Below are 26,675 nucleotides of genomic sequence, written 5' to 3'. Positions count from 1 at the left end.
CGCCTTCCATGCATTATTCATCCGACCTGATTCAAAGTTTCGATTTTCGAGCTATAGGATCTATCATCCGTCTATACTACATTGTCATTTGAGAGCTATATTTAATTACATAGAGTGAAGAATTTGTGAAAGCCTGCTCTATTTTGACTCACTTCCCACCATCCTCCGTACTTCCTTGGGGTTCGCTGATCGAACTTCAATCACCACACTTGTTCGGATTACCGTCTACCCAACTGCCACCGGGCTATCCGGTCTTGAATCTCTCCCCAGGGGAATGGACGCAGCTTGTGGCCCTCAAGCTCGCCTTCCTGCAAGACGACGGTGGGCTTTCCGGTGCCCTTACCCGGGTTTTGGACATTGCCACCAAAGACTTGTCTGGCAACACGACGGAGGTCCTTCACCGTGAGGTTTTCAATGCGCCGGCACATCTCCATGACGCTCACCTTCCGGCCATGAACCTGGACCTGGCGTCCGAGATCCTCCAACTCCACCATTCGCGACTCCAGGTTCATGAGGAGGGAGGAGCGGAGCTGGTTCTTCGCGCGCTCAACCTCTTGGGGCTGGAGGGCGGAATAGCCGTTATCGAGAGTCAGGGACTGCAACTCACGGCACATGACCTCCAACATCTCGGAGGTGCGCGTGGGGCTGCAGGATGCGGAGATCCCGAAAATGCCACTGTCTGTGTAGCTGTGGTTGAAAGCAACGCAGCTCTCCACCCATCCGTACTGGTTCAACACATTGGTGTAGAGACGGGAATACATTCCCTTTCCGGGACCACCGGCCGAGAAGGAGCCACCGCCTCCAAGCAAGGTCTGGAGGGTAGCAAGCGCGTAGATGTCGGGGTTGGAGATAGGAAGGGCCTCGAAAGCGAGGTGAATGTAGCTCAGTCGCGGCAACATGGGGTTGGCTGGCGGAGGAATTGGTGGTAGAGAGAGGAAGCCGCCAGTGTAATGAGAAGGTCGAGTCAGGTCTAATGTAGATGACTGCACAAGGGACGGGTCAAGCGGCGATGCAACGTTGCTTTGCGAGCCGGAAAGATTGAGATTCTTCAAAAACGGAAGTTTGGAAAGAAGGCCCGACTTGGAATTAGGAGGCGTGGTAGAAACAGTCGAAGACGGCGTGAATTGAGGAATTGTGGGCACCTGTCCCTCCTCCAGAGTCGATTCAGACTGAGACAAGGTAGACTCAACACCGGTTCCCGAGAGAGCTGCCTTGTGAGACTTCATATCACCAAAGTACTGCTCCGTGAGCTTAACCGCCTTGTCATGCTCCACGCCAGCGAAGGCAACGACTATCCGCTCCGGGTTGAAGAACGTCTGCCGGTACTTGTCTACGACAGACTTGTTGATTTCACCCAGTCTCTCCGCCGGGCAAAGCAAGGGATTGCCCAAAGTGTTGTTCGAGTAGGCTGCTGTGTGCACCAGCTCCGGTAGGATGAGATCGGGCTTGGACCAGATCTCGCCAATCTCATACTCTGCTGTGGCCAGCTGCTGGACCACTTCCTCCTCCGTGATGAGAGGGTCACGGATTGTCTCCGCTAACAGCCCAAGCGTCGAGGGGACTGCAGAGTTGAAACTAGCCGACTGGTACATGAGCGACTCGCGAGAAGAGGCACATTGGATGTTTCCGCCAAGATTCTCGAGGGTTTCCAGCATCTCATCGGCGGAGTGTGACTTGGTGGACTTGAACGCCAGGCGATCCATGATGTGGCTCACTCCGCGCAGACTCTCATCTTCATAACGGGATCCAGCATCGACATAGACACCAACTCCGGCGAAGGGGCCCGGCAGGGATTCAGTAGCGACACGGATTCCATTTGGTAAGGTAGTAATTTGATCTAATTCCGCAGGATCCTGTGATTGGAGAACGGAATTTCGGTCAGTCTGCGAGTTGCATGAATTCCAGAGACCTGAATCCAAGTGCGCTTGACTTACCTTGGATTGGTCTTTGGCAGTAGAAAAGCTTCTCGACGCAGCTGCGCGAGGCACGCGAGCGAGCGGCTTTGTGGACTCGACAGCCCGCAGCACAGAGCGACGCATGTTAAAGGATATCTTGACGCAATGTCCCAATAAGTGTTTACAGGTCAATTTTGCTGGCGGCCTGAGTTTAGTGAAGCCTGGTATTTCCGGAGATGCTTCCGTCACGGCCGCCGTCGCAAGGATTTGGGCTCCGGGCCGGAGTTGCTTAGCTAAGCGAGTAGCACTTGTCCTGGGATTGACGGAGTAGTGGATGAAGATGTGGATGTAGCAATTTATCTGACAAAAGAAAAATAATCAGTCGGGTTTGGGTACTTTATCGAGGTGGCATGATCAAATCTTGCCCGTGGTGAGAAGGATCTGCTTCCTCAGCATCGACATCTCGCCGGATGTGTGGCAAATAACCGCCCCCCTACGTGATCGTGTTATTAACGATGCTGATCTAGATCAGGCCAGGGAATATGCCTTGCCAAGACGAGTAGTTGCTTCATACTGGACACCTCACAACATAGAGGACAATACTCAATTTGATGATGAAGACTCATTAACTGCCCTTGTGATTAGTCTACTGCTGAAGAACATGGTAGCGCTGACAAGATCTTGTCAACATAACCACAATTAAGAGTGCGCCGTGGCCCAGTTGCGGTACCATTCTAAACAAGAGGCATTGGCAACACTCGCCCCGATTTTGATATTCAATCCACATAGGATCTGTTTTACCGCATTTTCCACTTTCTTCCCGTTGGCCGTCACGGGGATCTCAGGACATACAGCCACAATCCCTGGTACATGACGAGGGCTGAGCTCCTTGCGAATTGTCGCCTGAATGCGAGCCGCAAGATCGGACGGGATAACTTCCGAAGCCTTCTCATTCGGCGGCAGCTTGACAAAAAGAACGACAGTTTCGTCGGGATCGATACCTGCACGTCTCCTTCCAATGCATAGAGAGTCTTCCACCTCGTCCGCAAAATGTTTAAGCAGGATGTTGTAAATCTCTGCACTTCCGAAACGGACGCCTGCGGGTTTCAGAACGCCGTCACTGCGACCTAACATGACTACTCCGCCAGTTTGTGGGTTAAGGCGCACGAAGTCGCCATGATGCCAGATCGATGGACCGAACATATCAAAATAGCTCTTGCGATATTTTTCCGCCCCCACAGGACCAGGAGGCCAGAACATCACAGGCTGAGCGGGGAACGGTCTGGTGCATACAAGGTCGCCTGGTTCGCCAGAGGCGCTGATGTCGTGCCCGGCGTAGTCGTAAACTGTGACGGCCATACCTAAGCAGCGGCACTGAATTTCTCCCTTGTAAACAGGAAGAATGGGGCAGCTGCCACAGAAAAGGGACAGGATATCTGTTCCTCCGGTGATTGAGCCCAGCATAATGTCTGCTTTGATAGATGAGTAGACATATTCAAAGGTAGATGGAGCGAGAGGCGACCCCGTGCTGTAAATGGCCTTCAGAGATTTCAGGCTCACTGGCCGATGGGGGTGCTTTGTCGGATTTAGAGATGCCTGCTCCAGAATGGAAAGATATTTGGCAGACGTGCCAAAGTGCGTGATTTGCAGTTCGTCTATCAGGCGTGGCATGGCCATCTCTCCGCTCCCGCCTTCGATATCGAATGGTCGGAATGGCGAGCCATCATAGAGGACGATGGTGGCTCCGCTGGCCAAGCCGGAAACCAGCCAGTGCCACATCATCCAGGTCGTAGTTGTGAAATAGAACAATCGGTCTCCCGGCCGTAGGTCGCAGTGAAAGACATGCTCTTTCTTATGCTGGAGAAGCGTTCCCAGAGCACCATGTACAATAGGCTTCGGCGCTCCGGTTGTGCCGGAGGAGTATAAGATGTAAACGGGGTGCGCCGGCTCCAGACTTGCAAACTCCAGAGGAGCTGTATCATTTGTGGCATGCGCAAGAAACGAGCTGTAAGAAACAGCCTTGCCTTGCAGCGGTGCGATTTCCTTGAGCTCGAAGTCGTAAGAGGTGACAGTCTGGAACACAACCAACAGTTCGAGATTGGGCAAACCGGGCACAATTTGACGCAGTTTGGCGTCTGCACCATGCACTTTGCCATTGTACAACGCTGCATTGTCGGCGAACATGATCTTGGGTTCGATCTGCTTCAAGCGTTCCAAGACCGCATGTACTCCGGTGTCTGGAGAGACGCCCGTCCAGAAGGCACCAATCGATGCGGCAGCGAGCATCGCGACGACGGCGTTGGTATGATTCCCCAGAAACCCAGCGACGCGGTCTCCTACCTGCAAGCCTGCTTCTTTCAATGAACTGGCACACCTTCTGACCCGGTCTCGCAGCTCTTTCCATGACACATATTCACGATCAGATTCTGTGGCGGCAATGATTGCCACCGCATCCTCGTCAGGAGACGTGGAAGGGTACAGAAGATTTTCGGCGAAGTTCAGTTTACCACCCTCAAAAAAGTTCGGCCTTGGAAAGAGAAGCTTCTCGGAGCTCATAGCCTGTGACTTGGTCAGTCTCGCCTGGAGTTGCCAAGATGGCTTTCGCAGAGTGACACGAGGGAATCATGAGCATTGCCATTGATTTACTCACCTGTTTGTAAGGCTGATGCGCCACGATTGCCGTGTAGTTCCAGACCTCCTCCCAGAACTTGGCGGGCTCTGCTATGCTCCATTCCCAAAGACTGTTGTATGATTTCAGCGACAGAGCATGCTTCTTGTTCAGGGTTGTGATAAAATCATAGATCTGGGTAGTCTGAGGAGAGGAGTGTCGCCACAGCTCCCTGGATCTTTCTTCGTTGATTGCCATGAGGTCTCACAGAAAGTGCGGCCTGCTTTTTCCTGATGACAGATGTGTTCTTTCTGTTTGGAAAGAGAATCCAAACTATTTGAGAAAATATGGTCCCAAGGAACCGGAGATATCCGCCGTGCTTGCCGTGCCAGTGAATATCTGGTTGCTACAGTGTCACCCAACTTTAGTAACTCTTCCCAGGTACACTGTACTATAAGGACCAGCTATATTTATATAGATGGACTGGAGCCACTCGACGGGGCATTCCGGGGCGGAACGGGGGCGGAACAAAGCGGATGACAGCGGGGAAGCAGCAGAACTTAAGTGAACAATACAGGGTCAACTCATCCACATGGGTAAGTAGAGTCGAGATGTGAGGGAGGGATGCACGCTGTACGGAGTAGATTGCTGCAGGGTGGCTTTGAGCAGGAATAGTCTACTCAACTGTACATACTATGTAGTCGACCAGTTGAGTCTCGAGGTGGGTTTCATCCCAACCCCTCATGTTCCATGTTCCAGGCTGAGGAATGCTTCTTTCCATGCTTGAGATACAGATACAGATACTTTAGAGTAACTAGCGGTGAAAATCATTTTGCGCATACATATGCAGAGTCTACTGTACTCCGTACAGTGTAACTACACACCAACTACACCCAGTGGTGGCAGTTTCTCTACCTTGCGTTGCCCCTTTCTTTAGTTTCTTTAGGTCCCAGCCGAGAAATTACAAGCTCAGAACCAAACGATCAGCGGAAAGAGGGTCCAAATTACCGTTCCGTAATATCCGCTTACTACTGCGTAATTCTCCAGCAGAAAAAGGACCGAAAAGAAAATAAGATGCAGAAAAAAAATCTAAAAAATCTAAAAAAAATTAAAAAAATTAAAAAAAGGATGCTCAACGACCCCAATCCAGAGTGGAAAAAGGGACCCATCGGGGCGTGCTGATGTTTATTCTCATTAGTTCTTCATTAATCACGGTTGGATGTTGACCGTGGGTTTTGCGCTGCACAAATCAGTCCATGTCGTTGGTAGTCAGTAGTCAGTAGTCAGTAGTCAGTAGTTGTTCTCGACCTTTTCAGGAACGAGAGTCCCTCTCAGTCTTTAGGCCCGTTTCCCACCTTCTCCTCTCCTTCACCACCACTACAACTCTCTTCTTCCTCACAGTCATCGGCACTCGCTCCCTCTTGTGTGGTTTGGTTTTCGTGGGACTTCTCCTGGTCTCAAGGATTCCAACTATACTTGTTCATTGCAGGGCTCCGTGCCTTCTGCTACTGTTGCTGCTCCACGTGCAAAAGGTACCTGACTGGTCATCTCATCTTCCGCTGTTCCCCCCCCCCCCATCTCCTAAATGTGGAATTATCTTCTACATCACCCTCCTTTCTTGATGCTTGCTGCTCCTTTTACCAAGGCCCTTCTGTGACCCGTTATATCTGTACGCGCCGTGCGCTTTTCGCTTCTCTTGCCACCCTGCGACACCGTCAATTGCCCGAGTCACTGACCATTTTCCCAACCGTCTTCTAGGTGGACAATTCACGATCGCTGATTGCCCTTCGCACCAATTGAAGACAACGAAGAGGTCCGAAAGAGGATATCGTTTCTTTACAGCCAGAAATTGCGAGTGCTGCCGACCAGCTGGTTCTTGCCGTCGTCAGCCGTCTGCGCTGTTCCTCCCTTCAGTACCGCACGATCCTCCGTGTTTCTGTCCGGCTGCTTCCTTGCGATGCCTCGTCGAGCTGCCGGTCCTTCTCTTGCCAACGATCCTTCCAACGCTCCCTTCTCCTCTCCTGTCTCTGCCAAGGGCGGCATTGCCATCAAGGCGCCCATCTCGAAACCTAGTCGCCTAAGCCAACTATTCTCTACCTCGCCAAAGTCCAAGGCTGAATCGCAGACTGCGCAGGGCACCGTCCAGTCTAGTACGGTCGCTCCACCGATCAGTTCAGCTTCTTTGTCGCTGCCTACAATTTCTCTTTCGACGGCAACTGCGGGCAATTCCAACATGGACGAACCTCCGACCACGTTATTCCAGCCCCCTTCGCCTGAAGAGGCTCGTCGGCTGGCCAAGCAGCATGCTCAATTCGGACCGATCGGTCATCACAGCCACCGCTATTCCAGCCGACATCCTGGCGGTCCCTTTCCGGAGCCTATAATGGATGAGCCGCCCTATTATTATCTTCTCACCACGTATATCAGTTATCTTATCCTCATTGCGTTCGGGCATGTGCGGGATTTCTTCGGAAAGCGGTTCCGCGAAGAGAATTACCGTCATCTGAAGCCCCGGAATGGCTATGGCGCTCTCAACAGCGATTTCGACAACTTCTACGTACGCCGCCTCAAGCTACGTATCAATGATTGTTTCGAACGCCCCGTGACCGGAGTGCCTGGTCGATACATTACACTGATCGATCGTGCCACGGACGACCACAACAGACACTTCTATCTGACGGGAACAACAACCGATACCCTGAACCTGAGCTCGTACAACTACCTTGGTTTTGCCCAGTCCGAAGGTCCCTGTGCCGATATCGCCGAGGCGACACTCCGAAAATATGGAATTACTTCACCAAGCACTCGTGCTGAGACTGGAACGCAAGATCTGCATGTCGAGGTCGAAGAGCTGGTCGCCAAATTTGTTGGTAAAGAAGCTTCCATGGTCTTTTCAATGGGATTCGGAACCAATGCGAATATCTTCCCAGCTCTCGTCAACAAAGGCTGTCTACTTATCTCAGATGAGCTGAACCATGCGTCCATCCGATTTGGTGCTCGTCTCTCCGGTGCTTCCATTGCTATGTTCAAGCACAATGACATGCGGGATCTCGAGGCGAAACTGCGTGAGGCTATCAGCCAAGGGCAGCCGCGGACTCACCGCCCATGGAAGAAGATCCTTGTTGTGGTGGAGGGACTTTACTCCATGGAGGGCTCAATGTGCAACCTTCCTGGCTTGGTTGAATTGAAGAGACGCTACAAGTACAACCTCTTCATTGATGAAGCGCACTCGATCGGTGCAGTTGGGCCTAGGGGCCGTGGCGTTTGTGATTATTTCGGTATTGACACCAACGAGGTAGATGTCCTTATGGGTACGCTCACCAAGTCGTTTGGTGCCAATGGCGGTTACATTGCTGCGGATAAGACAATGATTGACAAGCTCCGAGCCACGAATTCTGGCGTGTTCTATGGAGAGGCACCTGCTCCAGCAGTCTTGGCTCAAATTATGTCGGCGCTACGACTGATCCAGGGCGAGCTTGTTCCAGGCCAGGGTGAAGAGCGACTACAGCGCTTGGCCTTCAACTCCCGGTATCTGCGCCTGGGCTTGAAGCGTCTTGGCTTTATAGTGTATGGTCACGACGACTCGCCGATTATCCCTGTTCTCCTCTTCAATCCTGCCAAGATGCCCGCGTTCTCTCACGAGATGCTGAAGCGAAAGATCTCCGTGGTTGTGGTGGGTTATCCTGCGACCCCATTGGTCTCGTCTCGTGCCCGTTTCTGTGTGTCGGCCGCCCACACCAAGGAAGATCTCGACCGTGTCCTGACCGCCTGTGATGAAATTGGCAATGTTCTGCAGCTCAAATTCTCCACGGGCATTGCGGGCGGTGCTCTGCCGGCAAATGAGGAACTGACACCCCCTCCGGAGATGGAGAAGGCCTGGCATCGCAAGCGGACTCCCAAGGTTGTGCCGCCCAGGTGGCCCATTGAGGATGTTATCAGACGGGGTGTACAAGATGTCAAATCGCCCCTCTTTTAGATAAACGTTCACTACCCTGTGCGGGGGGCGTTGTCATGTCTATTTTAGGGCTTGCGGAGCTGTTTGGAAGCCGAATCTGCCATTCAATGTGAAATTGAACGTTGTTGCATATACTGGTACAGATTCTTCAGGTACACTTCCCCGAACTCGGCTGATTGCTTGCTGCCGATTGATAAATGCCTCATGTCGCTGGTCGATGTGATGCGGTCTCTTACTTACAACACGAGTTGTGTATCATTAGCCAAACCTAACCTCCCGAATATTGCACTTGGTGTCTTTATCTGCCCCTTTCTTATGCACAGCAAAACAAAAAAAAAACAAGAGGCCTCGTGAGATGACCCTATGCCCCTGAATTCGCTCCATCTATACGTTGTCATTTTTCATTTCACCTGTTTCCTCTTCAGCTCGCCTTCCATTCACTGCACAGACGTTCGACTGTGTACATGATTTTGACGCCTCTTCTGCACAAACACTTTTGTCGTTTCCGTCCTCTTCCTCTTTTCTTCTGCTTGCATTGTTCAAAAACTATCGAAAAGCACAAGGAGAAGGAGCTACCTTTGAGGCAATTGCCTTGCAATGTACCTTTGATTTGAAAACTAACACTAATGACATTGATGAGATGAGCCAAGGGAATGTGGGGTTGAGGTGCAGACCGGGGGTGCCCTGGAATGCCGCTGGAGGTCTTTCCTCTTTTCTTTTTTTTCTTTTCTTATTCTATGCCCGAGAGGAGGGGATGAAGCAGACTTTAATAGTATGAAGCTTATAATTGCAAAGATTGATTAGTTTTCTTGTATGGATGAGATAATCGGTTCCCTCAGTCTTAGAGATATAGACTAGTCGATTCTTGCTATCAGGTCGAATGAGGAGGTATTGATTCTAGCAGATCTAGCCTAGGTATATTCTTGACTCCTTTACGCGTGGGAGTGTTGTGGATTGTATGCTTGTATCACTGGCAGATTCTATCTATGACCGGTGCAATATCTGTTTACCTTTCTGTCTGATCGTGTAGTGTATGTATAATGGATGTGCCAGAACGCGGCTAATATCGAGCAAGCAAGCAAAGAATCTAGAAACCTCGCCAAGCAATCACAACGAGAACGAGCCGGAGATCTCGGGTGAGCGCAGATCTCTATGCAGAAAAGAACTGGGAAGTTCTTTGAAAAGTGGGCTTTGGGTCCCAGCCCCTTACAGCCCAGAAACGATGCCATGCGCCCCCTTCATGTTGGTAAGATCCCTTCCCTGAAACCACGCGAGACAAAGAAACCAAGATAACGCCGGATGAGATGATGGTTTGGTATGTAGTACGCTGATGAGAATCGTGCCTGGATGCTGACAAGACTCGAATATGATGAACCCAGACCCAAAAGAAAAAGGAAAAACAAACAAACCCCGAGAAAAATGATATCATGATATCCCATAAAAGGAGAAGCTGCATGGCAGGGGTATGTGGTGTAATGTGACATGTGCGAGGGAGGAGGATGATGATGATGATGATGATGGTAGGCATAAAAGTCGTGTGATGGTTCATGTCCAGCTGATGTGCAGGAATAAAAGGTCCCGGGACCAAGGCTCGACCGGGAAAGCCTATGTGATACGAGGCTTGAGTAACGTGAGACAGAGAAGCGAATCAAACAGCCCCGTATCTCTCCTGGTCTTGTTGATGAAGGAGAGCCTGATTTTCCGGATGGCGAGGCGTTGTGGCGATGATGGCAGTAGCAGAAGTAGAAGACACAGAAGGGATCCAGCCCCTCATCCAGCCGCGGACCCGGGTCCAGTGGCTGCGGCCGTCCTTGGGGTCCGCGACCTCCATGATGGATTCGTCGTCGCGGGAGCCGTACATCAGGAACTGCACGCCCATAGTGCCGTCAAAGGCGAGGACGCCGAATGCTCCCAGAAAGAAGGGGATGGCCCGACTGACCCATTCGGCGCGGCTGTTACCGTCGGCATCCGCCCAGCCACCGCCGCCGTAGGCGGGAAAGTCGTACCAGGCGTTGGGGTTGGTGAGCAGGGAGGCGGAGTAGAAGAAGTTGCCGCAGAAGGCAGCCATGAAGAGTAGGGGAGAGAGGCCGGAGGTACTTTTTCGGCAGTAGTTCTTGTAGAGTTGTGGTGGCCGCGAGCCGAGGTAGAGAACCGTGGACATCCAAGAGATGATCCGACCCAGGACTTCAAGAGTATTAGGGGAGAGGCCGGATGTTGTTGCAGTTGCTGCTGCTTCGGCGTCAGTGGGGGCAGCATTGGCGAGAACGGCACATAGCATGGATGCGAGCAGCAGGGTGCGAGGTGAGCCGATGGGCAAACTGGGCCCGCTGCTGCTGGTGCGGATGATGGAGCGGCGAGAGGTGCTGTACTTCTCGTTGCTGTAGGAGGGTGATTGTCCGTTGAAAGTGCTGACGGCAGGTTCTTTGAGGTCCTTCATGTCCTTGGGGGCCGAGACAGGGATCCCTGCGAGAGGTCGAGGGGCATGAGAGATCGAGTCGTCCTCAGAGAACGGGACGCCCTCCAGTATGCCTCCTGTTCCGTTATCGTAGTGTGAGTGTTCGAAAGAAGCATACCCGGCTTGGCCTTGTCGGTAGGTTGTGTACCAGAAGTACTGGAAGACGAGTGTGACATCCACAAAGACATAGTAGCCGGCCACGATCACCTGCCAGCCGGCCTGTCGGGTGAGCAAGGCGCCCAGAAGATTGCACGCGTCGCCTAAACACCACTCGACCAGAAAGAAGAGCGAGAGCCCTGATGTTGACTGAAGTTGGATGTTCTTGTAGATCTGCGGGAGCTGGGCGAATAGCCAGGAGATGATGCTGAGGGTGCCCAGGAGGGAGGAGATGAGGGCTAACGGTGTAGGCACGCAGACATGGAGGTAGGAAGATAGGGCGGCGAGGAAAGGCGAGGTTGGTTCGCAGTGCTGAGGCAGCGCCGGTTGGATGTATTGTATCAAGGGAGGAGGCATGGTGGGGATATGGTTGTATGGTCTTGTCTAATGTGAATCGACTGGGGAGAGGATGGTCTTTATTCTAAGGTGCTAGTCGTTGGGCAGCGGTCTCAAGGGTGGTCACAGGAGGGATTGATAACTAGTGAGGATAAGAGGTGTAGATAAGCAGTTCGTTCTATCTATGGAGCAAACGAACAAAAAGTGGAGCACAAAAGGAGTGACAAAGAGGATTGTCTAAGGTATAATGCAGAGAGAGAGGAGGAAGAGGGAAAAAGGGAAAGAAAGAGAGGATGATTGAAGGGATTGAGGAAGTAGAAGAGGAAGAAGAGGGGGGGGGGGGGAGAGTGAGAGGAGGAGGAAGAGCAAGAGGAGGAATGCTGAAGAGTCACACTGTCCGAATCGGGAATTGAAGATAGAGTCACGAGAGCCGCCGGGGATTCCTATCGCCGGGTCCTGATTGGGTCTTGACGGGTCTGCCCCGGCGATCCACTGACTAAACGCCTATTATTACTGTAGTTAACTTAATCGATTATCGAGATGTGAAATCATTGTCCTCAATCCATGCAGCTGACTATTTCCTCTCTGATGCTCATCTCCCCCAAGATAAGGATCATCCATGCTCAAATTGCTCAACTCTATCCCAGTTGTACGGCCATCAGCCCATGGGGATTTTCCATGGGTAATGCGGGATGCTCCACCAAGATAAAGAGGATCATAACAGCCTATGCTATAATGCCATGGATCATTATCCCTATTTGAGTTTGGTCTCATCTCCGATGATGAGGTTAATTGCCATAGTTATAACCTTCCGGTTGACCGACGTCAATCCTGTAAATACTTGAACTCCTCATCTTAAGCCACCGCAGCACCAGGGTCTAAGTGGCGCTGAAAACCTGCAAGGCACCGCCGGCAAGCCATGATGATATCCCACGCCCCGTTGTCGTCATTCATAAGCTGCCATCTAAGTTATACAGTGTATGCTATCGCATTAACACTGACACAGTCTGGGTTACAGGTACGGCGCCCCAGATGGTAGCACTTACACCGCAGGACATCCCAGCACCGCATTATCTGCATTTCCAGATGAAACAAAGAGCTGACTCACTGCCTTGGGTCAACTATCTCTTCATAAAACAATCCATCACGAGAATCCCTCGTCCAACAAAGAAACACTCGCTAAACTGCTACCTCCCTCCTCCACTCCACCCGATAATCACCCGCTCTCTAAAATAGTATCTAGAAATTGTTTCCGAGGGAGATCCCCCAACCCCCCACCTTATAATTTCAGTCATCATCTTCATCCTCAGAAACCCCCCTCCTCGACCGACTTGAATGATGCCTATGCCGATGGTGCCGATGATGATGATGGTGGTGGTGATGATGTCCATGCCCATGCCCATGACTATGATGGCTATGGCTATGACTGTGGCTACTCCCCCGAGAACCATCATCCCCACTCCCCCCATATCCACCTCCACTCCCACTGCCCCCATAAGCACTGCCCCCATAACCACTACTCCCCCCCGTCCCACCAGGCTCACTGCCCCCACCACCACCACCACCACCAGAGTCCTTCTTCAATCGATCTTCCATAAAACTCCCCAATAACGCCCCGCCCACCGCCCCAAGAAACCCATGACTCCGCTTATGACCCAGATAATACCCCGTCGTGCCACCGAGCAGCGCCCCGGCCAGCCCGCGCTCAGTGCCGGGTGCGCCTGCAGCCGCATCGTGGTCTGCCTCTGCCTCTGCGGAGGGGTAGGATGCGCCCTCTCGAACATCATGTCCAGTCACGGAATCCTCATTCCCCATCGGAAAGGACCGGGATTGATCGCTAAATCACGTAGCAGAATTTCTGTCAGTCGCGGAGCTTCCCCAAGAAAACCCAAAGCTCTTAACAGTGAAAAAAGCGATATGCAAATTGAACAACACCGCGAGGCAAGACAAGGGGCGAAAAGACGCACTAATACTCCGCGCTACTTCCCTGGCGAGGAGGAATGTATTGCGCGCCGAGACGGTCGGGGTCGTAGTGGTTCTCCGTTTGAGGCGGAGGTACGGGTTGAGAGTACTCTTGATTCATAGGGGAGATCTCTCTCGCATGGGAGCGCGGGATCTGGCTTACATCGTTGTATGGCGAGGGGTGGACGTAGCTGGGGTAGAACGGGGACGAGGGCGTGGGAGGGAGGGGCGGATGGTGTTGCTGGTCGTAAGCTGGCTCGTAGTAGTTATTGTATACGGGCGGCGGCTGCTGCTGCGGAGCGAAGTATGGGTCGGTCATCTTGTAGTTGGAAATCAACCAGGGAGGGTTCGAATGGTGCAGGATAGAGGCAGAAGATTCTGAAATCTGAGAGGAGGGTGAAGTGGCCGACTTTCTAGTTTTATCGACGTAGACATGAATTACACTATCAGCTTACATCTGTCGGCGATGACACGACAGAGAGCCAGCTGACAAGGCCGCACGCACGAGACGGCCTTGCAGCATCATTCCGGCCACATATCATGATCGCATCATGCCTCAAGGGGGTACTACCCTACGTGATATCATACACCATCCCATTCAAACACAATACGCAAGTGAACATCTCTTCATAAAAGTAAACAAGAATAAATCACAGGATGGTCTACACCACCTGGAGGGGGTATCCCAGCAGCCGAAAATCGGCTGCAAAGAAGAAAAAACAAGAAATAATCTGTCATCAACTCCGAGACTGAGTCACAAAAAAGAGAAAAAAAAAAAAAAAAAGGAAAGGCGAAGACAAAGGGAAATCAGAACCATACGACCCTGTAGTCTGCGGACTGCTCTGCTCCCGAATCACAAGGGTGCACTCACGGAGCGGCAAACTAACCACCATTATAGCCATCCCATGTGTCCAGCACATAGTGGGCTCCGGGTCATGGTGAATCTACTCCATCTAAGGCGAACTTGAGTTCCTTGATGAAGAAGCATCCACTCTTCACGAGGCATCAAGCCTGAACCAGGTATCGGCTCTACTTACTGGTCGACTCCCGTACTCTGCGACCAACCCATTCAGCCAGCATGGAATCCAGCTGGCTGTTCATCTCTCTCAGTCTCTTGCTCTCTTCCTTGAAAAGGCAACCAGTGATCGGGTGATCAGGGCCAGCAGGCGGGATGTTCGAGTTGTCGTGTACAATGATGAACAAATCGCGGATGTCATTGTCGTCATCCAGGTAGGACCGCAAGCTCGCATCGCTCCACGTAGGAGTAGGCGCAGATGCGACACTGAATGAGGAGCGAGCGTCAATGCCTCTGCTGTCGCGATGGCTCGTAACAGGAGACATAGGCGGCGAAACCGAGACAATGGAGTGTCGCGCCGGGTTGGAGAAATCCGTCCCGGACCCGGGCGCGAGAGGCGAGACCGGGGGCTCCTCCATCGATTCACGGCCAGGAGATTCGAATCGCTGGCTTTGATATTCCAGCTGTCTAGGTTCAAACCTCTGCGGTGGCGATGCCACTGAACGCTGCTGCGGATAGTAGACACCCTCAGACGCGTCTTGCCAGTCGCCATGCGACTCGACTGGTGATGTTGTTTGATTCTGGGGTTCAGGTTGAGAAGGTGCCATCTTCTTCGCAGGGCTCGGTACACGAGCTGTAGATTCAATGGCCTCCTGGCTATCATCAAAGGGTCCCAATGGGGGTGACGAGGGAATATCGTCCGCCTCTTCAGACGTGACCTGTCGAATTGTCTGGTCCGTCTTGCTGCTCATCGCGGACTTGATGCTTCTATCGATACCAGCAGGCTCCTGTTCCCGAGGAAATTCCTGCTTCGTCGGAGAGAGTGCCACCGGAGGTTGTTTCTGTAGCTTGGTGGTCTGTCTCTGCCCCACCAACTGCTTGGGGGATCGAGCCTCAGGTGAAACAGGAGAGGGCACCGATTCCAGAGACGTTTTCGGCTGGGGTGAAGACCGGGAGAACTCATTCGAGTTCTTCTCTGCTTCGTCTGGATCATCCTCGTGGGATTTAGTCTTCTTATCTTTCCTTTTGAAAAGACCACTGAGCATTCCCGACTTCTTGTCTCTGCGCTTTTTGTCCTCCTTGCTTTTGTCAATCGCACTGAGTGTCTTGTCGATGTTCTCCATGCTACCGCGACTCTGCTGCAGGTCAATATCTGTTAATTGTGATTGAATCAGATTACTAACTTCACTCGCGTCGCTGGAGAGCGTCCCACTGCCGACCTCGTCTCGAAGAAGATTGGGTGTCAGGGAGATCTTTTTAGTCTCCACGGTATCGTCTCTGAAGAAGGAATCGGTGTTGCGTACGGTGCCGTTTCGCGATCGGCTCACATTGTTATCGGCTAGATTCGCGTTAGCACTTGTCGCAGGGCTCGGACGGAGAAAACTCACGTTCAGGCTCAAATAGCTCCTGGCTAGAACGTTGCTTGACCGGACTGCTACCGGCCGACTCCTCGGTTTCATCAATGCCAACTTCTTCACCTCCTTTTTCGCGTTGCGCTTTGGTCCTCAATGGCTGAACAACAATATCATCGTTTTGGCCATCGTGCGCATCATCCGCCTCCGCGCGCGTACCATCCTCCTCGTCGAAAGACGCCGCGTCGTCCAGATCTTCGTCGCTAGAGTACTCAATGTCGGACGCTTCAATATACGTAGGAGGAGCAAATTGGACGTTCTTGGTGGTTCGGCGGCGCACCGCTCTCATCAGCGGGTTCTTGGATTTCTCTGAATTGTCTCCTAGCATGGTTGCAGAGAGCTATCGCGCGATGAATCAGTATTTTGCCATAGTTCGGAAGACTGACCCACTCACATCCACGTTCCGGTGCTTGTTCAATCTAGCCAATCGCTCGGTCGGAGTTTCAATATGCTCCGCGGGCAGATACCCTACTCCTGTTAGCTTTAATCTAGACAAACCAGCAGACGACCTACCAATACTGCCATCTTTGACAATCCGAACGAGCCACCAGTAGCTGTTGCTGTCATCCAACAGCACCATGGTGTCGCCCTTGGAGGCGTTGGCCTGTCCGTCCACGGTTGCATAGAAGTTGTGAAGCGCGTAGACGAATTCAAAGTCGATGTCCTCTAGGGTTCCATTAGTTTACATCGTGGGTGATACGTGGAAAGACACGCCGTGTCCGATCGCTGAGACGCATGCTGGGTAACATCGCAGCGGTTTGCCACCCAGTATCACAGCATGAACAAACATACCGTCGTCAATCGATGGCGAGCTCGAAATCTTGTCCATCATGTCGTCATCTAGCATATCATCGCTTTCTCCATCAGCCAGATCGCCCTCTTCATGTTCTCCGGTGAGATCTCCGTGATGATCTATATCCTCAATCTCGTCGTCATCATCGTCATCGTAGATATCGATTCCGTCGGCGCGGTCGTCACTGGAGTTTGCGTCGTTGGCGCTGGGACCATGCATGATTTCAGCTTTGGTCTCCTGGTCGGCCTGGCGAAGCGCTTGTTCCTGGTGGGGGGCAATGCCCGTGGGGTTCGCGGGCTGCCTGGTATGGTCCTTGGCAGAAGGGGCATGTTGGCCCTGGAGGTCCATGGTATCTGTCATCATACATTTGCTGATCAGCGCGATGGCCACATGACTGGCTCTAGTTGCACATACCAGCCCGCACAATCCGAGGCCTCGTCATCTTGAAAATATTTCGTGTTCGCGAAGTTATTGGTCGAGCTGGAAGTTATATCGCTTTTTTGGGAGGTATTGCGGCGAAAGAAGGACTTTAGATATCAAAACCATTGAAACCAGATGGTAAAGGTATATCGGCACTGCACAGCGTCCCGGAGCGGCTCGAAAAGAAAGTGGTTTCTGGTAAACCCAAAGAATTGAGATAGCAAAAAGTGAAAAATGAACGAAGTCGACGGCCACGAGGGAGGAACGGCGGGGGTGGGTACTTCAAGTCCGACCAAGGGGGGGCGTAAGAGAGGGGAGGGAGAGGAGTCCGTCGGGCAAACAAGAGACAATCAGGGAACGACTTCCAGAGCAGATCAAACAACAAAACAAAACAATAACAAATTTAAGAAAAGAAGGGCAAACAACAATTAGCCAGAACGCCAATGTTGGAGTGGAGAAACAAGAAGCAGAAGGGAAATTAGGTAGCAGAGGAAAGCCAAGTGTAGGCCCAACTACTGCATCTGCAACTGCAACTGCATGGAACGAGGAGGTTCCCCGGACTGAATTGAAGGAAGCTCGAATAGGGGAGGATTGCAGCGCCCAGCTCCAAAACAGGCGCCCCTTGCGCGCGCTTACCCACTGGGCCATTTCTGGACCCCGTGCCTGGACGATTGCCTAGTCAGTCAAAATTCAGGGCTCAGGGCCTAGGGTGAGGGCCACTATCTTCAGGTGATATGGCAGTGAACCAGTGGAAGCAGTCGATCCCTCCGTCATTTCAGAAGTCAGTGACCAGTGGGCTGTCAGACAATCCACCTCTCCTCCGTCATCACCCGAGGATTCCCCCACTCACTTCCCTTTCCATCCCTTCTTCTCCCGATCTCTTCCACTTCTTCCCTTCTTTCTTTCTTTTCCATTCATCATCCATCGTCAATCCTCAGTTTGTCAATGGGCCTCCCTCCTGCTGCTGCAGAAGGATCACTTTTTTTTTTGGCCTGGATCAGCTCACCCACTGACGCTGATGCGCCTTAGTGCACAGAGTCGTTGCTCTGAGTAGTTAGGTAATCTCATTCTCATTGAGGTTAACTCTTCCTATTGGATCGGGACTCTCCGATAACTAATTGACTGTAACTTACCACTTCTTTACTCCTCTTTTTGTCCTCCTCCTCCTCCTCCTCCTCCTCCACCGAACCGCTCGATAAGATCCCACCTCTCCCCACTTCGTCTCATTTCTTTCTCCTCTTTCATGCTTCGACTTTCCCAAACTTCCTTCACATCATTCTCTTCTAGAGATAGAAACTCTTCTCTTCAACCTCTTAACTCTTCTCTTCAACCTCTTCCTTTGATTCTTATCTTCTTTTCATAGAATCTTCCCGCACTCCTTGCGTGTGCGAAGGGGCATGGCTCAGACGGGAAGACCCAACACACTGGCAGGGTTGAAGCTTGAGACGTCTTTTCAACATCCACCTCGACCCCGATGGCGGGGTGAGGTTGAAGGCGGAGGAGCGACGGATGGCGATCGTACAAACATCTTTCACGATTATCACCCACCCCGTGGCGGTACTGATCAAGACAGCAGTATTCTGAGTGGCTTGCACTCGGCGACACCTCCTATCTCCGTTCCGCGCCATCATGACCTTCACCAGCAAGACGATGAAAATGTCAGCTATCCTCACAAACCAGAGGACGTGCAGGCCTCCCCGCTGGACAGCTTCTTGCAGGAACGCCGCCCGTCCATCAGCTTTGACCCCATCGTGGCCCTGGACTCGGGTCGACGCCTGCCACTCGAAGAGCCTCTGGCCGGCCGGCCTCAGAAGTTTCAGTCGCGAAGCTCGAGCTTGAGGAACACCCTACGGCAAGACGACGGGCCCGACGACAACGACCGTCAGTCCGATCTCAGCTTCAGTCCTGAAAGGCAGCGGCGCCATCGGCCCATCCCTACCGGCTCTTCGCGCGGTAGCTTTCCGGAAGAAGAGGAAAGCGCCGTGGCTTCAGAGATCGAGCATCCAACCTCTCTCACATCGAGATCGACTGCTTCCCCAGTGACGGAAGAGATTCGAACTCCATCGGAGGGTTCGAGGATACTCTCCTCGCCCATCTGCATGGCATCACCTGTCCAGGCCTTTGCCTCGCTTGACGATCGCAGCTCATGGTCGGGCAGTGTTGTGACTCCATTTGGAAGCAAGGCGCGAGGGCTCCGTCTTTCGACCCGTCAACGGTCGCGTAGATCCACCGCCTCCAGCGGCAAGTCTCCTGCCAGCATGTTTCTCTCCATGTGGAGCGCCGGTGGTGAGGAGCCCGCACCGCAACCTGATGATGAAGGCCAGATGGTTGGCACGGACTATGTCCTTGGTAAACAAATTGGCTTTGGAGGGTTCAGTACAGTCAAGGAAGCGTATAAGGTCGAAGAGAACGGCAAGACCAAACATCTTGCTGTCAAGATCGTCAAAAAACAGGTGTCGGGCAAGAGTGAAAAGGAAAATGATGAGGTGCAAGCAGAGTTCGACCACGAAGTGCGGGTCTGGCGCTACCTCAGCCACCCCAACGTTTTGACCTTGGATGCTGTGTACGAGACCGACTTTGCTACGTTTTGTTTTACCAAGCTCGCGATTGGTGGTACTCTTTTTGATCTCGTGCGCCAGAATCGAGGCGGACTGGATCTCAAACTTGCGAAAAAGTACTCATATCAGCTTGCTTGCGCACTGCGATATCTGCACGAAGACGCTCGGGTCGTTCATAGGGATATCAAACTAGAGAACTGCTTGCTGGACCCCACCGTCTCTCCTGATGGAACCGAGATCTCCACACTGGTTCTCTGTGACTTTGGCATGGCCGAGTGGATGAGCACAGACAACGACGGTGCGTCTCCTGATCCGTACGACAATGTGGCGGATCGTCCACCTCCAAAGAATATCGGACCAGCCGGGTCCAGCACCAGCGTCGCGGGAAGTCTTGAGTATGCTTCGCCAGAGCTGCTTCTCTCCACCAATGGCGTCATCCACCCTTCGGTCGATCTGTGGGCGTTCGGGGTCATCGTGTACGCTGTTATTGTTGGCTCCCGCCCGTTCCAGGACCCATTCGCACCGCGGATCCAGAACAATATTCTTAACGGAAACTGGAACCACCACGCCGTCCTGGGCGACGATGAGATGGATGCTGAGACTCGGCAGGAGCGGGAGGATGCGCTCGAGGTGATCACCGGATGTTTGCAAATGAACCCCAACAAACGGTGGACCATCCGGGATGTACTTTGCTCGCGGTGGATGCGGGAGTTCTCTCACAACGCTGACGGCAGCCCGACCGAGTCAATCTGGAAACTCTGAGTGCGGGGCCGCAGCAAGCCTGTTCAACATAATGGGTGTTATACTTATGACTGTTAGATGACCACGACTAGCGCTTTGTTTCATATGTGCTAGTTCTACATCCTTGATACCCTCTTTCATGATCACAGCGGGTTACGATATATTTTGTTTCGAGCGCGTTTCGGTATACCTTTTTGTTACTATGGGGAAATACACAATTTGCAAGGGTATGGCATGGCGTTTTTGGGTTCTGCTTTGCGTGTATCGATATCCGGATGGTTTATTCCTTTCCTTGTCACTTCATGGCGCGACCTAGTGGTACCTGTGACTGGGACCTTGTTAATGAGGGGAGAATGGACGGAAAGTCTGAAGACACGATATCGAGATTGAAGAATCCTTTTAGGTTGTTATGATCTCAGTGCTGTCCTGTGATGATGAACCAGTGTAGTCACAACTTGCTACAATTTGTGGTAACTACTATGCCCGTAAAACCACTTGTAGATTAATAGGCAGTAACACTGCACCAGAAAATAACTTATCACCAGTACGTGAAACAAAAAAGAAACAATGCATATCCACGATACCATAACATAACATATTTATACAAGTACATTTCAACAAGAAAGAGATAACACTCTACACTGGTGACCTCGGCCCATGACCACTTTCTCCATCATGAACAAACTCAGCATCAACCCAGAACCCCGCTTGCCACGCCCGTCGACCGACATCAAAACATCAACCACCTTCCACCTACCATTCAGACACCAACAACAACATTTTCTTACCAGAGCCTATTCTCCGGCAACACCTTCTCCTTCGTCTGCCCGGCCGCAGTCTTCCGCTCCATCGGCGACCGGAAGAACAAACTCGGGCCTTCCAGGGGCTTGAGCAAGTGGCTCAGATACCCGCGGTGGGCGGGGTCACGGTAGTACTCGATATCGCGACGCTTGGTGGGATCGGGTAACCGGTAGGTGAAGCCCATGGCACGCATGACCTCGCTCTCGATGAGCTCGCCAGCGGCCTCGGAGGCCACGCCGCCGGCGGCGCCCTTCTCGGCGGCGAGCAGGGCGGCGGGTCCGTTGCGCTGCGTCCAGGCCGTCGACACGAAGGGGTGCATCTGGCGCTTGAGGATGCGGGCGATGGCGCTGCGCGTGTAGTAGCGGGTGGTCACGGTGCCGCCGGCAGCTTCGACGGCGGCGATGGCGGAGGCGGAGGCGCGCGAGACGACGATGTGGATGGGTTGTTTGAGGGGGTTGGTGCCTGTTGTGTTGGTGGTTTGGTCTGCGGGAAGGGAGGAGGCGGAGGAGGAGGCGGTGGTGGTGGTGGTAGTGGTGGTAGTGGTGGTAGTGGTTTCAGTAGAGGTGGCCGGGGCAAGGGCGACCTTCCCCTTCTCATCCTTGGGGACGCCGCGGCCCAGCAGCTTGACGCCTTCTTTGGTTTGGTGGATGCAGCGCGATTCGTACAGCTCGCGGATGGTGATGGGGCGGGCAGGGTCAATGCGGCCTTGGTCGATCCAATCTTGGATGCGATTGAGGTTGATGGGGGCTAGGTCGATGGAGTGGCTGCGTTTTTGAAGGAGTCAGTGGTTCGATGCTGGGAGGATGTTATTCAGGGACTTGAGGGGATTGGGGCGCGGTGGTTCTCGTTTGGAGGAGGACTAGCTGGAACTCCTCTGCCCGCAGCGTTTGACTCCAAATTGGCAAGACAGACGTTCTCCCGACACTGCACTGCAATGCCACATCGCAGCCACGAAGACCATCTCTCATCTTTCCATCGCAAGTCCACTTTCAATCCCAGCAACGAAGCCTCCAATCCCAGTTGGGAGACCCCGACAAAACAGAGAACCCCGATCCCAACCCCCCTGTTTCCCATTGCACAGAACGGAAGAGCAAGCATACATGTTGGTAAATCCCCTCTCACCATGCACGACAATCTCTGGCGTCTGACCACCGTTGAACCCCGCGGGGACCTTGCCATGCTGCTTCTGACCCTTGTGACCGCGACCGGAGGTCTTACCCTTGCCCGAGGCCGGACCGCGACCGCGCCGGATGCGCTTGTGGTAGGCCCCCGGGTTATCGGACAACGAGGCTAGAATGTGCGCGTTGCGGGACTGTTGGAATAATCCGCCTCCCAGGAGAAATGTCAAAGGGTGCGTCGCAGCGGAAGTGCTCGTGCTGCTGGCGGTAGCGGCTGTCGAGGACGCGAGCGACGCCAACGTCCGGAGCGGGAGGATCTGGAGCCGGGGAGGCATCTTGGGCCAAAGTGAGTTGGACTTGTTGTGGTTTGGTGTCGAGGATAAATGGAAGTGAACGGTGGTTAGAATGAGGTTGTTTGTCCCGGCTGCCGGACAGGATCTTTCTTTCCGTTGGCGGTGGATGGAGAGTTTTGTTGTGGCCTGAGGCAGCAAGGAGATTGTAAGTGACTCCGGGCTTCGGAATGAAGTCGGGCCGGGCGGGCTGTTTGCGTGGGACATGATTGGTTTGCATCCTTGGGTGCTTTCTATAGGAGGTAGGCATTTGATGATTGTTATTGCCAGTTTGCACTTCACTGTTGCTACCTCAATTCTTACCCAGAGTCATCAACGCAAACCACCACATACACGGCACCTAGCTTACTCATGCACAAAAAAAATCTATATGTAATGTGAATTTTAATTTGAAGGGTCTTAAAACCTGACCCAATTCCTCATCTCTGAGGCTAGCTACCTGCCACGTACAAGAAAACGCCCTCCTAATGCTAATGCTGTCCCTCATGTGATACATATCCGTGAAAAAAAAAAAAAAAAAAAAACAGCGCCATATCCATGCAAAAGTGAAAAAAAAGCAAGCCACTCCCAAGTTTCCCCTTCCTGTAGTCCAGTGTAGATGCAAAAATTGGTCTTTCAAGTGAACTGAACCCCGAATTCTATCAGTGGTGTAAACACACACAGGAGAAAAAAAGCAAACGCCGCGATTTCATGCCCGGTCATGATGAAAAGAAGAGAGAAGAAATCTGTACAAGAATACGAAGGGGAGAAGAGTGGGGACGGAAGAAGTTGTCGACACAAAAAGGTAAAAGAAAAAGTGAATGTCGGATCTTCTCATATGCATCGTGTCGAGTGTCAAAGTCGTGAAGCGGCGTTCAGAGATAAAAAGACTTTTTGTCTATTCATGAAAAGTTGAAGCTGGTGTGGAACATGGGCTGAGCAATGGGCCCGGTAGGCCAGGCTTCGTGATGAAGGTATGGCAGCACGCCCGTCTTGCGTTCCGCAGCTGTCTTTCCCAGAGGTTGGTAGTGCATGTGATCGAAGGGGACGCTGCGCTGCTGCTGAAGAGAAGTGGAGGGAGGTGGAATAAGCAGAGTGTTGACACTGCGAACGGGTCGGTACGGTGAATTGCGGTTGGCGAGGAAAAAGGATGGTGACAGATGTGTCTGAGGGGTGACGGAGTAGGCGGACACGGCGGGGGAGATGGTGGCTGATGAAATCGCAAAGGGACTGTTGTGGTGTCTGCTAGGGTCGGGGAGTGAGGCGTACAGACCACTGTTTAGAGGAGGAACGGTAGGAGCCACAGTCGTGGTGGTGGGCATCTGCTGTGAAATCCAGGTATTGGGAGGCGGGTAGACCGGCGGCATCACACGGCTGGTGGAAGGTAATTGAGGCACTGAAGAGACGGCAGGAGGCATAGCCGGGGCCATGGTGAGAGAAGGGAAGTTGGGCCGGGGAAGACGAGAGACGGCGTCGGGCATGGGCATGGGAGGGATGTGGGCAGGCACCGATGTTGATGCTGATGCTGCTGTCGATGTCATAACAAGCGGCAAGGCGGGGATGTTGGTCAGGGCGGAGGACGATGGCAGATTCGGCACCATGGCGGCAGTATTTCTCTTGGACGGAAGCTCCTCCACCGCCTCGTCGCGGCTCCGTTTGCGCGGGTTTTGGTGACTGCTAGCCAGTGGCATGTCACTGGGCGGTAGCTGGCACACTCCCCCGGCATAAGACACTGCGTTCAATGGCAGTGGCCAGATGTAGGAGCGCAAAGAATCCGTCGCAGGGGGCGATGGCAACTTTGAAGGCGAGCACAGCGCTGCGCGGGGAATGGGGCCCAGATTGGGGGAAACTCGGAGCGCGGTAGGAGCAGCCGGTCTATCACTCTTTTCCACAACCCGAGGGGCTTTATTGAAGTAATCCGCGAAAAGACCCAGTTTGACATGCCAATCACCCCATTCCTCTTTTGACACGAACAGATTGTAGCGGATGTTGCTCAAAAATTCGACTTCCATGATATGGATTTCTTGTACCGTGATACCCGAGACCTCAGCCCATGTCTTGTTGGTGTACGTGTTGTCATCGAGAACTGGAAAGGATATATTAGCCTCATTTTTCACCCAACAAGATTATTTCTGGACCGGACCACCTACATTTGTTACCCAGCATGAGTGCAATGGTCATCAACCTGTACTCGCTACCCTTCTTCCCTCGCACCCCGGGATTGAACTTCTTGAGGCGGTAAACGAACATGAGAGCCAGCAAGACCACATTCTGGCTCACCTGGGTCGTGGAGAGAATGTTAGTCACCCATTTTTGGAAGCCCATCGTCGGCATCGTCTCAGGGGCAAGAGGACCGGCCGAGGGCGAACGGTCCTCCACCGCCTTAAGCTGGGCTGCACTCTCGAACCAAAAGAGACATGTCATCTACTCGCGCCATTAGCATCTCCGGCCGAAAGGAGTCAGAGATCCTCTTTCCGGAAAAAGAGACCACTCACCTGTGCAGCGAACTCGGCTAGACTCCCCTTGCTATTGTTGATCGTCGATGGGATTTGCAGATACGAGGCTGCAGAATTGGTACTGCTCTTCTTCTGGCTGTCCTGCTCGCGGGTCGAATTCTCCTTAGCCGGTGGCTGATAGTATGGCTTGGATGCAGGGATCATGGTAGTCGCTCCATCGTAGTCCCTGCGCGAATAATCGGAGACTTTGGCGTACGGAGGCAAGGTGACTCCATCTAGCTTCGATCCATAGGCGGACGACGGAATGACGTTATAGGTAGCAATTCCGTTCATATCGCTGGGAGGCGTTGGAAGACCGTCCCGGAAGGGAACAGTCCAATGGTCCGAATTGTGTGTCACCGGCTCGTAGGATCGCTTTCTTGCACTGTCCGTCCGCGAGTAGTGGGCGATGGTGGGTGTGACTGGGTGTAGTGTGGGGAGATGAGGCTGCGGCGGGAGTACTGGGAGAGACATATGGCAGGACAGTCGAGGTTCAATAACACTTGCGAGAAGAGCCGGGGAGTAGAGAGCCAGAACGCCGAGATATCTGAAACACTGTGCTCACTGAACTCTCATTGGGATTGTCCTTGACTAGGTCGAAATTAGGCTGTGATTGTTGTTTAATCCACCCAGCTCTTCCGAAGTCCGGTGGTGCGTAAAAAGAAAGCGAAAGGTATGCAATGGCTGGCAACAACGGTCGTCCAAGGTGATCAATCTGTATCCTTCAAGTTGAATGGGAAATTCGCCGGAGGTTTGGTTGGCTCGAGAACCGCGAATATCAAAAGTCGCGCGGGGAGGAGGAAATTGGTAGGATAGCAACAGTAGCGGATCCGGTGAATGTTGCCCGCGGCGAAGGAATGAAGGCACTGAAGGGGGTGGAAATCTTGAGAAAGCAGAATCAAGGATAGACAAATATCACATAGTATATTAGTAGTATGTATGGCCAGGCAGTAGTAGCGATAACTTGATAGATTGAATGTAGAAGTGGCAGTGATGAAAAATATATGGAAGGAAAGGTTCAGGTCCTAGATCCTGCAAGCACAACCCAGTTATGATTCCGAACTATATCCAAGAAACTTGAAGACGCGGCAATGATATGAGAACTAAAGAGTAGTCAAAGGAGATAATCTTATAAAAAGTGGTTGAAACCTCCAATGGACTGGAGTGAACCATATAGGAGATTGAAATAAATTGGATAAGGCAGTATGGATTCAGAAAAATAATAAAAAAGGGAAATAAAATAAAAAGAAAATAGGTTAGAAAATATAGATTGGAAAATTATTTAAAAAAAAGTAAAAGAAAGGAAAACTAATAATGAAGGATGAGGTCAAGACATCATCCTCCATCCAGCAAAATAACTAATCAACTTCATAGCGAACTCCGCTAGAGGAGCCAGGGTAGGTTAGTTTCTTCGTCCGGAGAAAGTGCTGTGTCCATACAGGAGAGACAAAGTTTGACCCGGACGCAGGTCCAGAGGGTTGATCCTCCCTTCTGGCCTCGTTTGGGTCGGGTCCCGTTTGGTTGACCAGGTTTGATTGTCTCTGCTTTGTCTTGAAGAGAATGAAATACCGGTTGATGTCAGAGCCACGGGGGGAAAGAGAGGGAGGGGGAGGAGAGATGGGGGGG

General features: G+C 52.4%; 9 protein-coding genes across 9 annotated transcripts; 2 read left to right on the top strand and 7 right to left on the bottom strand.

The window, feature by feature from the left end:
• Positions 1-25: 25 nt before the first annotated feature.
• BP01DRAFT_357652 (mitochondrial-processing protease subunit alpha) lies at positions 26-2,342 on the bottom strand. The gene is made up of 2 exons (XM_025575248.1): positions 1,935-2,342; positions 26-1,853 (listed from the first exon to the last, which is right to left on the bottom strand). The coding sequence occupies exons 1-2, from the start codon at positions 2,037-2,039 to the stop codon at positions 219-221; spliced, it is 1,740 nt and encodes a 579-aa protein (XP_025430323.1). The 5' UTR covers positions 2,040-2,342; the 3' UTR covers positions 26-218.
• Positions 2,343-2,370: 28 nt separating this feature from the next.
• BP01DRAFT_357651 (acetoacetate--CoA ligase family protein) lies at positions 2,371-4,957 on the bottom strand. Its single transcript, XM_025575247.1, has 2 exons — positions 4,546-4,957; positions 2,371-4,454 (listed from the first exon to the last, which is right to left on the bottom strand). Exons 1-2 carry the CDS (start codon positions 4,759-4,761, stop codon positions 2,595-2,597), a joined length of 2,076 nt encoding a protein of 691 aa, XP_025430322.1. The 5' UTR covers positions 4,762-4,957; the 3' UTR covers positions 2,371-2,594.
• Positions 4,958-6,140: 1,183 nt separating this feature from the next.
• On the top strand, positions 6,141-8,499 carry lcb2 (putative serine palmitoyltransferase 2). The gene is made up of 2 exons (XM_025580123.1): positions 6,141-6,172; positions 6,262-8,499. The coding sequence occupies exon 2, from the start codon at positions 6,461-6,463 to the stop codon at positions 8,477-8,479; it is 2,019 nt and encodes a 672-aa protein (XP_025430321.1). The 5' UTR covers positions 6,141-6,172; positions 6,262-6,460; the 3' UTR covers positions 8,480-8,499.
• A 1,398-nt stretch (positions 8,500-9,897) lies between these two features.
• BP01DRAFT_80438 (PQ-loop repeat-containing protein) lies at positions 9,898-11,507 on the bottom strand. Its single transcript, XM_025580122.1, has one exon. The coding sequence runs from the start codon at positions 11,424-11,426 to the stop codon at positions 10,107-10,109; it is 1,320 nt and encodes a 439-aa protein (XP_025430320.1). The 5' UTR covers positions 11,427-11,507; the 3' UTR covers positions 9,898-10,106.
• Positions 11,508-12,259: 752 nt separating this feature from the next.
• Positions 12,260-13,686, bottom strand: BP01DRAFT_392583 (uncharacterized protein; the record flags this gene model as incomplete). Its single annotated transcript, XM_025578161.1, has 4 exons — positions 12,260-12,683; positions 12,737-12,891; positions 12,950-13,242; positions 13,373-13,686. 4 exons carry the CDS (start codon positions 13,684-13,686, stop codon positions 12,645-12,647), a joined length of 801 nt encoding a protein of 266 aa, XP_025430319.1. The 3' UTR covers positions 12,260-12,644.
• Positions 13,687-14,365: 679 nt separating this feature from the next.
• BP01DRAFT_80392 (uncharacterized protein) lies at positions 14,366-17,159 on the bottom strand. The gene is made up of 7 exons (XM_025580121.1): positions 17,002-17,159; positions 16,587-16,940; positions 16,308-16,460; positions 16,189-16,262; positions 15,771-16,134; positions 15,567-15,721; positions 14,366-15,518 (listed from the first exon to the last, which is right to left on the bottom strand). Exons 1-7 carry the CDS (start codon positions 17,027-17,029, stop codon positions 14,397-14,399), a joined length of 2,250 nt encoding a protein of 749 aa, XP_025430318.1. The 5' UTR covers positions 17,030-17,159; the 3' UTR covers positions 14,366-14,396.
• A 1,053-nt stretch (positions 17,160-18,212) lies between these two features.
• BP01DRAFT_80302 (serine/threonine-protein kinase) lies at positions 18,213-20,433 on the top strand. The gene has a single exon (XM_025580120.1). It carries the CDS (start codon positions 18,405-18,407, stop codon positions 20,325-20,327), a length of 1,923 nt encoding a protein of 640 aa, XP_025430317.1. The 5' UTR covers positions 18,213-18,404; the 3' UTR covers positions 20,328-20,433.
• Positions 20,434-20,881: 448 nt separating this feature from the next.
• Positions 20,882-22,661, bottom strand: BP01DRAFT_416567 (mitochondrial 54S ribosomal protein uL15m). The gene is made up of 2 exons (XM_025579207.1): positions 22,208-22,661; positions 20,882-21,871 (listed from the first exon to the last, which is right to left on the bottom strand). Exons 1-2 carry the CDS (start codon positions 22,558-22,560, stop codon positions 21,091-21,093), a joined length of 1,134 nt encoding a protein of 377 aa, XP_025430316.1. The 5' UTR covers positions 22,561-22,661; the 3' UTR covers positions 20,882-21,090.
• Positions 22,662-23,438: 777 nt separating this feature from the next.
• BP01DRAFT_80280 (putative mucin) lies at positions 23,439-25,965 on the bottom strand. The gene is made up of 3 exons (XM_025580119.1): positions 25,050-25,965; positions 24,705-24,978; positions 23,439-24,640 (listed from the first exon to the last, which is right to left on the bottom strand). Exons 1-3 carry the CDS (start codon positions 25,521-25,523, stop codon positions 23,457-23,459), a joined length of 1,932 nt encoding a protein of 643 aa, XP_025430315.1. The 5' UTR covers positions 25,524-25,965; the 3' UTR covers positions 23,439-23,456.
• Between the last annotated feature and the right edge of the window lie 710 nt (positions 25,966-26,675).

This window comes from Aspergillus saccharolyticus (genome assembly GCF_003184585.1).
Source record: "Aspergillus saccharolyticus JOP 1030-1 unplaced genomic scaffold BP01scaffold_20, whole genome shotgun sequence".
Classification (NCBI taxonomy): Eukaryota; Fungi; Ascomycota; class Eurotiomycetes; order Eurotiales; family Aspergillaceae; genus Aspergillus; species Aspergillus saccharolyticus.
Note: the sequence above shows the minus strand (reverse complement) of the source record. Positions and strands in the feature narration are given on the sequence as shown.

Bases quoted from the DNA above. Each gene is read 5' to 3' on its own strand.
- BP01DRAFT_416567 (XM_025579207.1), bottom strand. From the start codon at position 22,560: ATGCCTCCCCGGCTCCAGATCCTCCCGCTCCGGACGTTGGCGTCGCTC. The intron at 21,872-22,207 runs GTATGCTTGCTC...TCAAAAACGCAG, and splicing joins GAGAGGGGATTTACCAACAT to CCACTCCATCGACCTAGCCC.
- lcb2 (XM_025580123.1), top strand. From the start codon at position 6,461: ATGCCTCGTCGAGCTGCCGGTCCTTCTCTTGCCAACGATCCTTCCAAC.
- BP01DRAFT_357651 (XM_025575247.1), bottom strand. From the start codon at position 4,761: ATGGCAATCAACGAAGAAAGATCCAGGGAGCTGTGGCGACACTCCTCT. The intron at 4,455-4,545 runs GTGAGTAAATCA...ACCAAGTCACAG, and splicing joins CGCATCAGCCTTACAAACAG to GCTATGAGCTCCGAGAAGCT.
- BP01DRAFT_357652 (XM_025575248.1), bottom strand. From the start codon at position 2,039: ATGCGTCGCTCTGTGCTGCGGGCTGTCGAGTCCACAAAGCCGCTCGCT. The intron at 1,854-1,934 runs GTAAGTCAAGCG...CTCCAATCACAG, and splicing joins CTGCCAAAGACCAATCCAAG to GATCCTGCGGAATTAGATCA.
- BP01DRAFT_80392 (XM_025580121.1), bottom strand. From the start codon at position 17,029: ATGACGAGGCCTCGGATTGTGCGGGCTG. The intron at 16,135-16,188 runs GTGAGTGGGTCA...ATCGCGCGATAG, and splicing joins ACAAGCACCGGAACGTGGAT to CTCTCTGCAACCATGCTAGG. The intron at 15,722-15,770 runs GTGAGTTTTCTC...ACGCGAATCTAG, and splicing joins GGAGCTATTTGAGCCTGAAC to CCGATAACAATGTGAGCCGA.
- BP01DRAFT_80280 (XM_025580119.1), bottom strand. From the start codon at position 25,523: ATGTCTCTCCCAGTACTCCCGCCGCAGCCTCATCTCCCCACACTACAC. The intron at 24,979-25,049 runs GTGAGTGGTCTC...TGGCGCGAGTAG, and splicing joins TAGCCGAGTTCGCTGCACAG to ATGACATGTCTCTTTTGGTT. The intron at 24,641-24,704 runs GTAGGTGGTCCG...TATCCTTTCCAG, and splicing joins ACTCATGCTGGGTAACAAAT to TTCTCGATGACAACACGTAC.
- BP01DRAFT_80302 (XM_025580120.1), top strand. From the start codon at position 18,405: ATGGCTCAGACGGGAAGACCCAACACACTGGCAGGGTTGAAGCTTGAG.
- BP01DRAFT_80438 (XM_025580122.1), bottom strand. From the start codon at position 11,426: ATGCCTCCTCCCTTGATACAATACATCCAACCGGCGCTGCCTCAGCAC.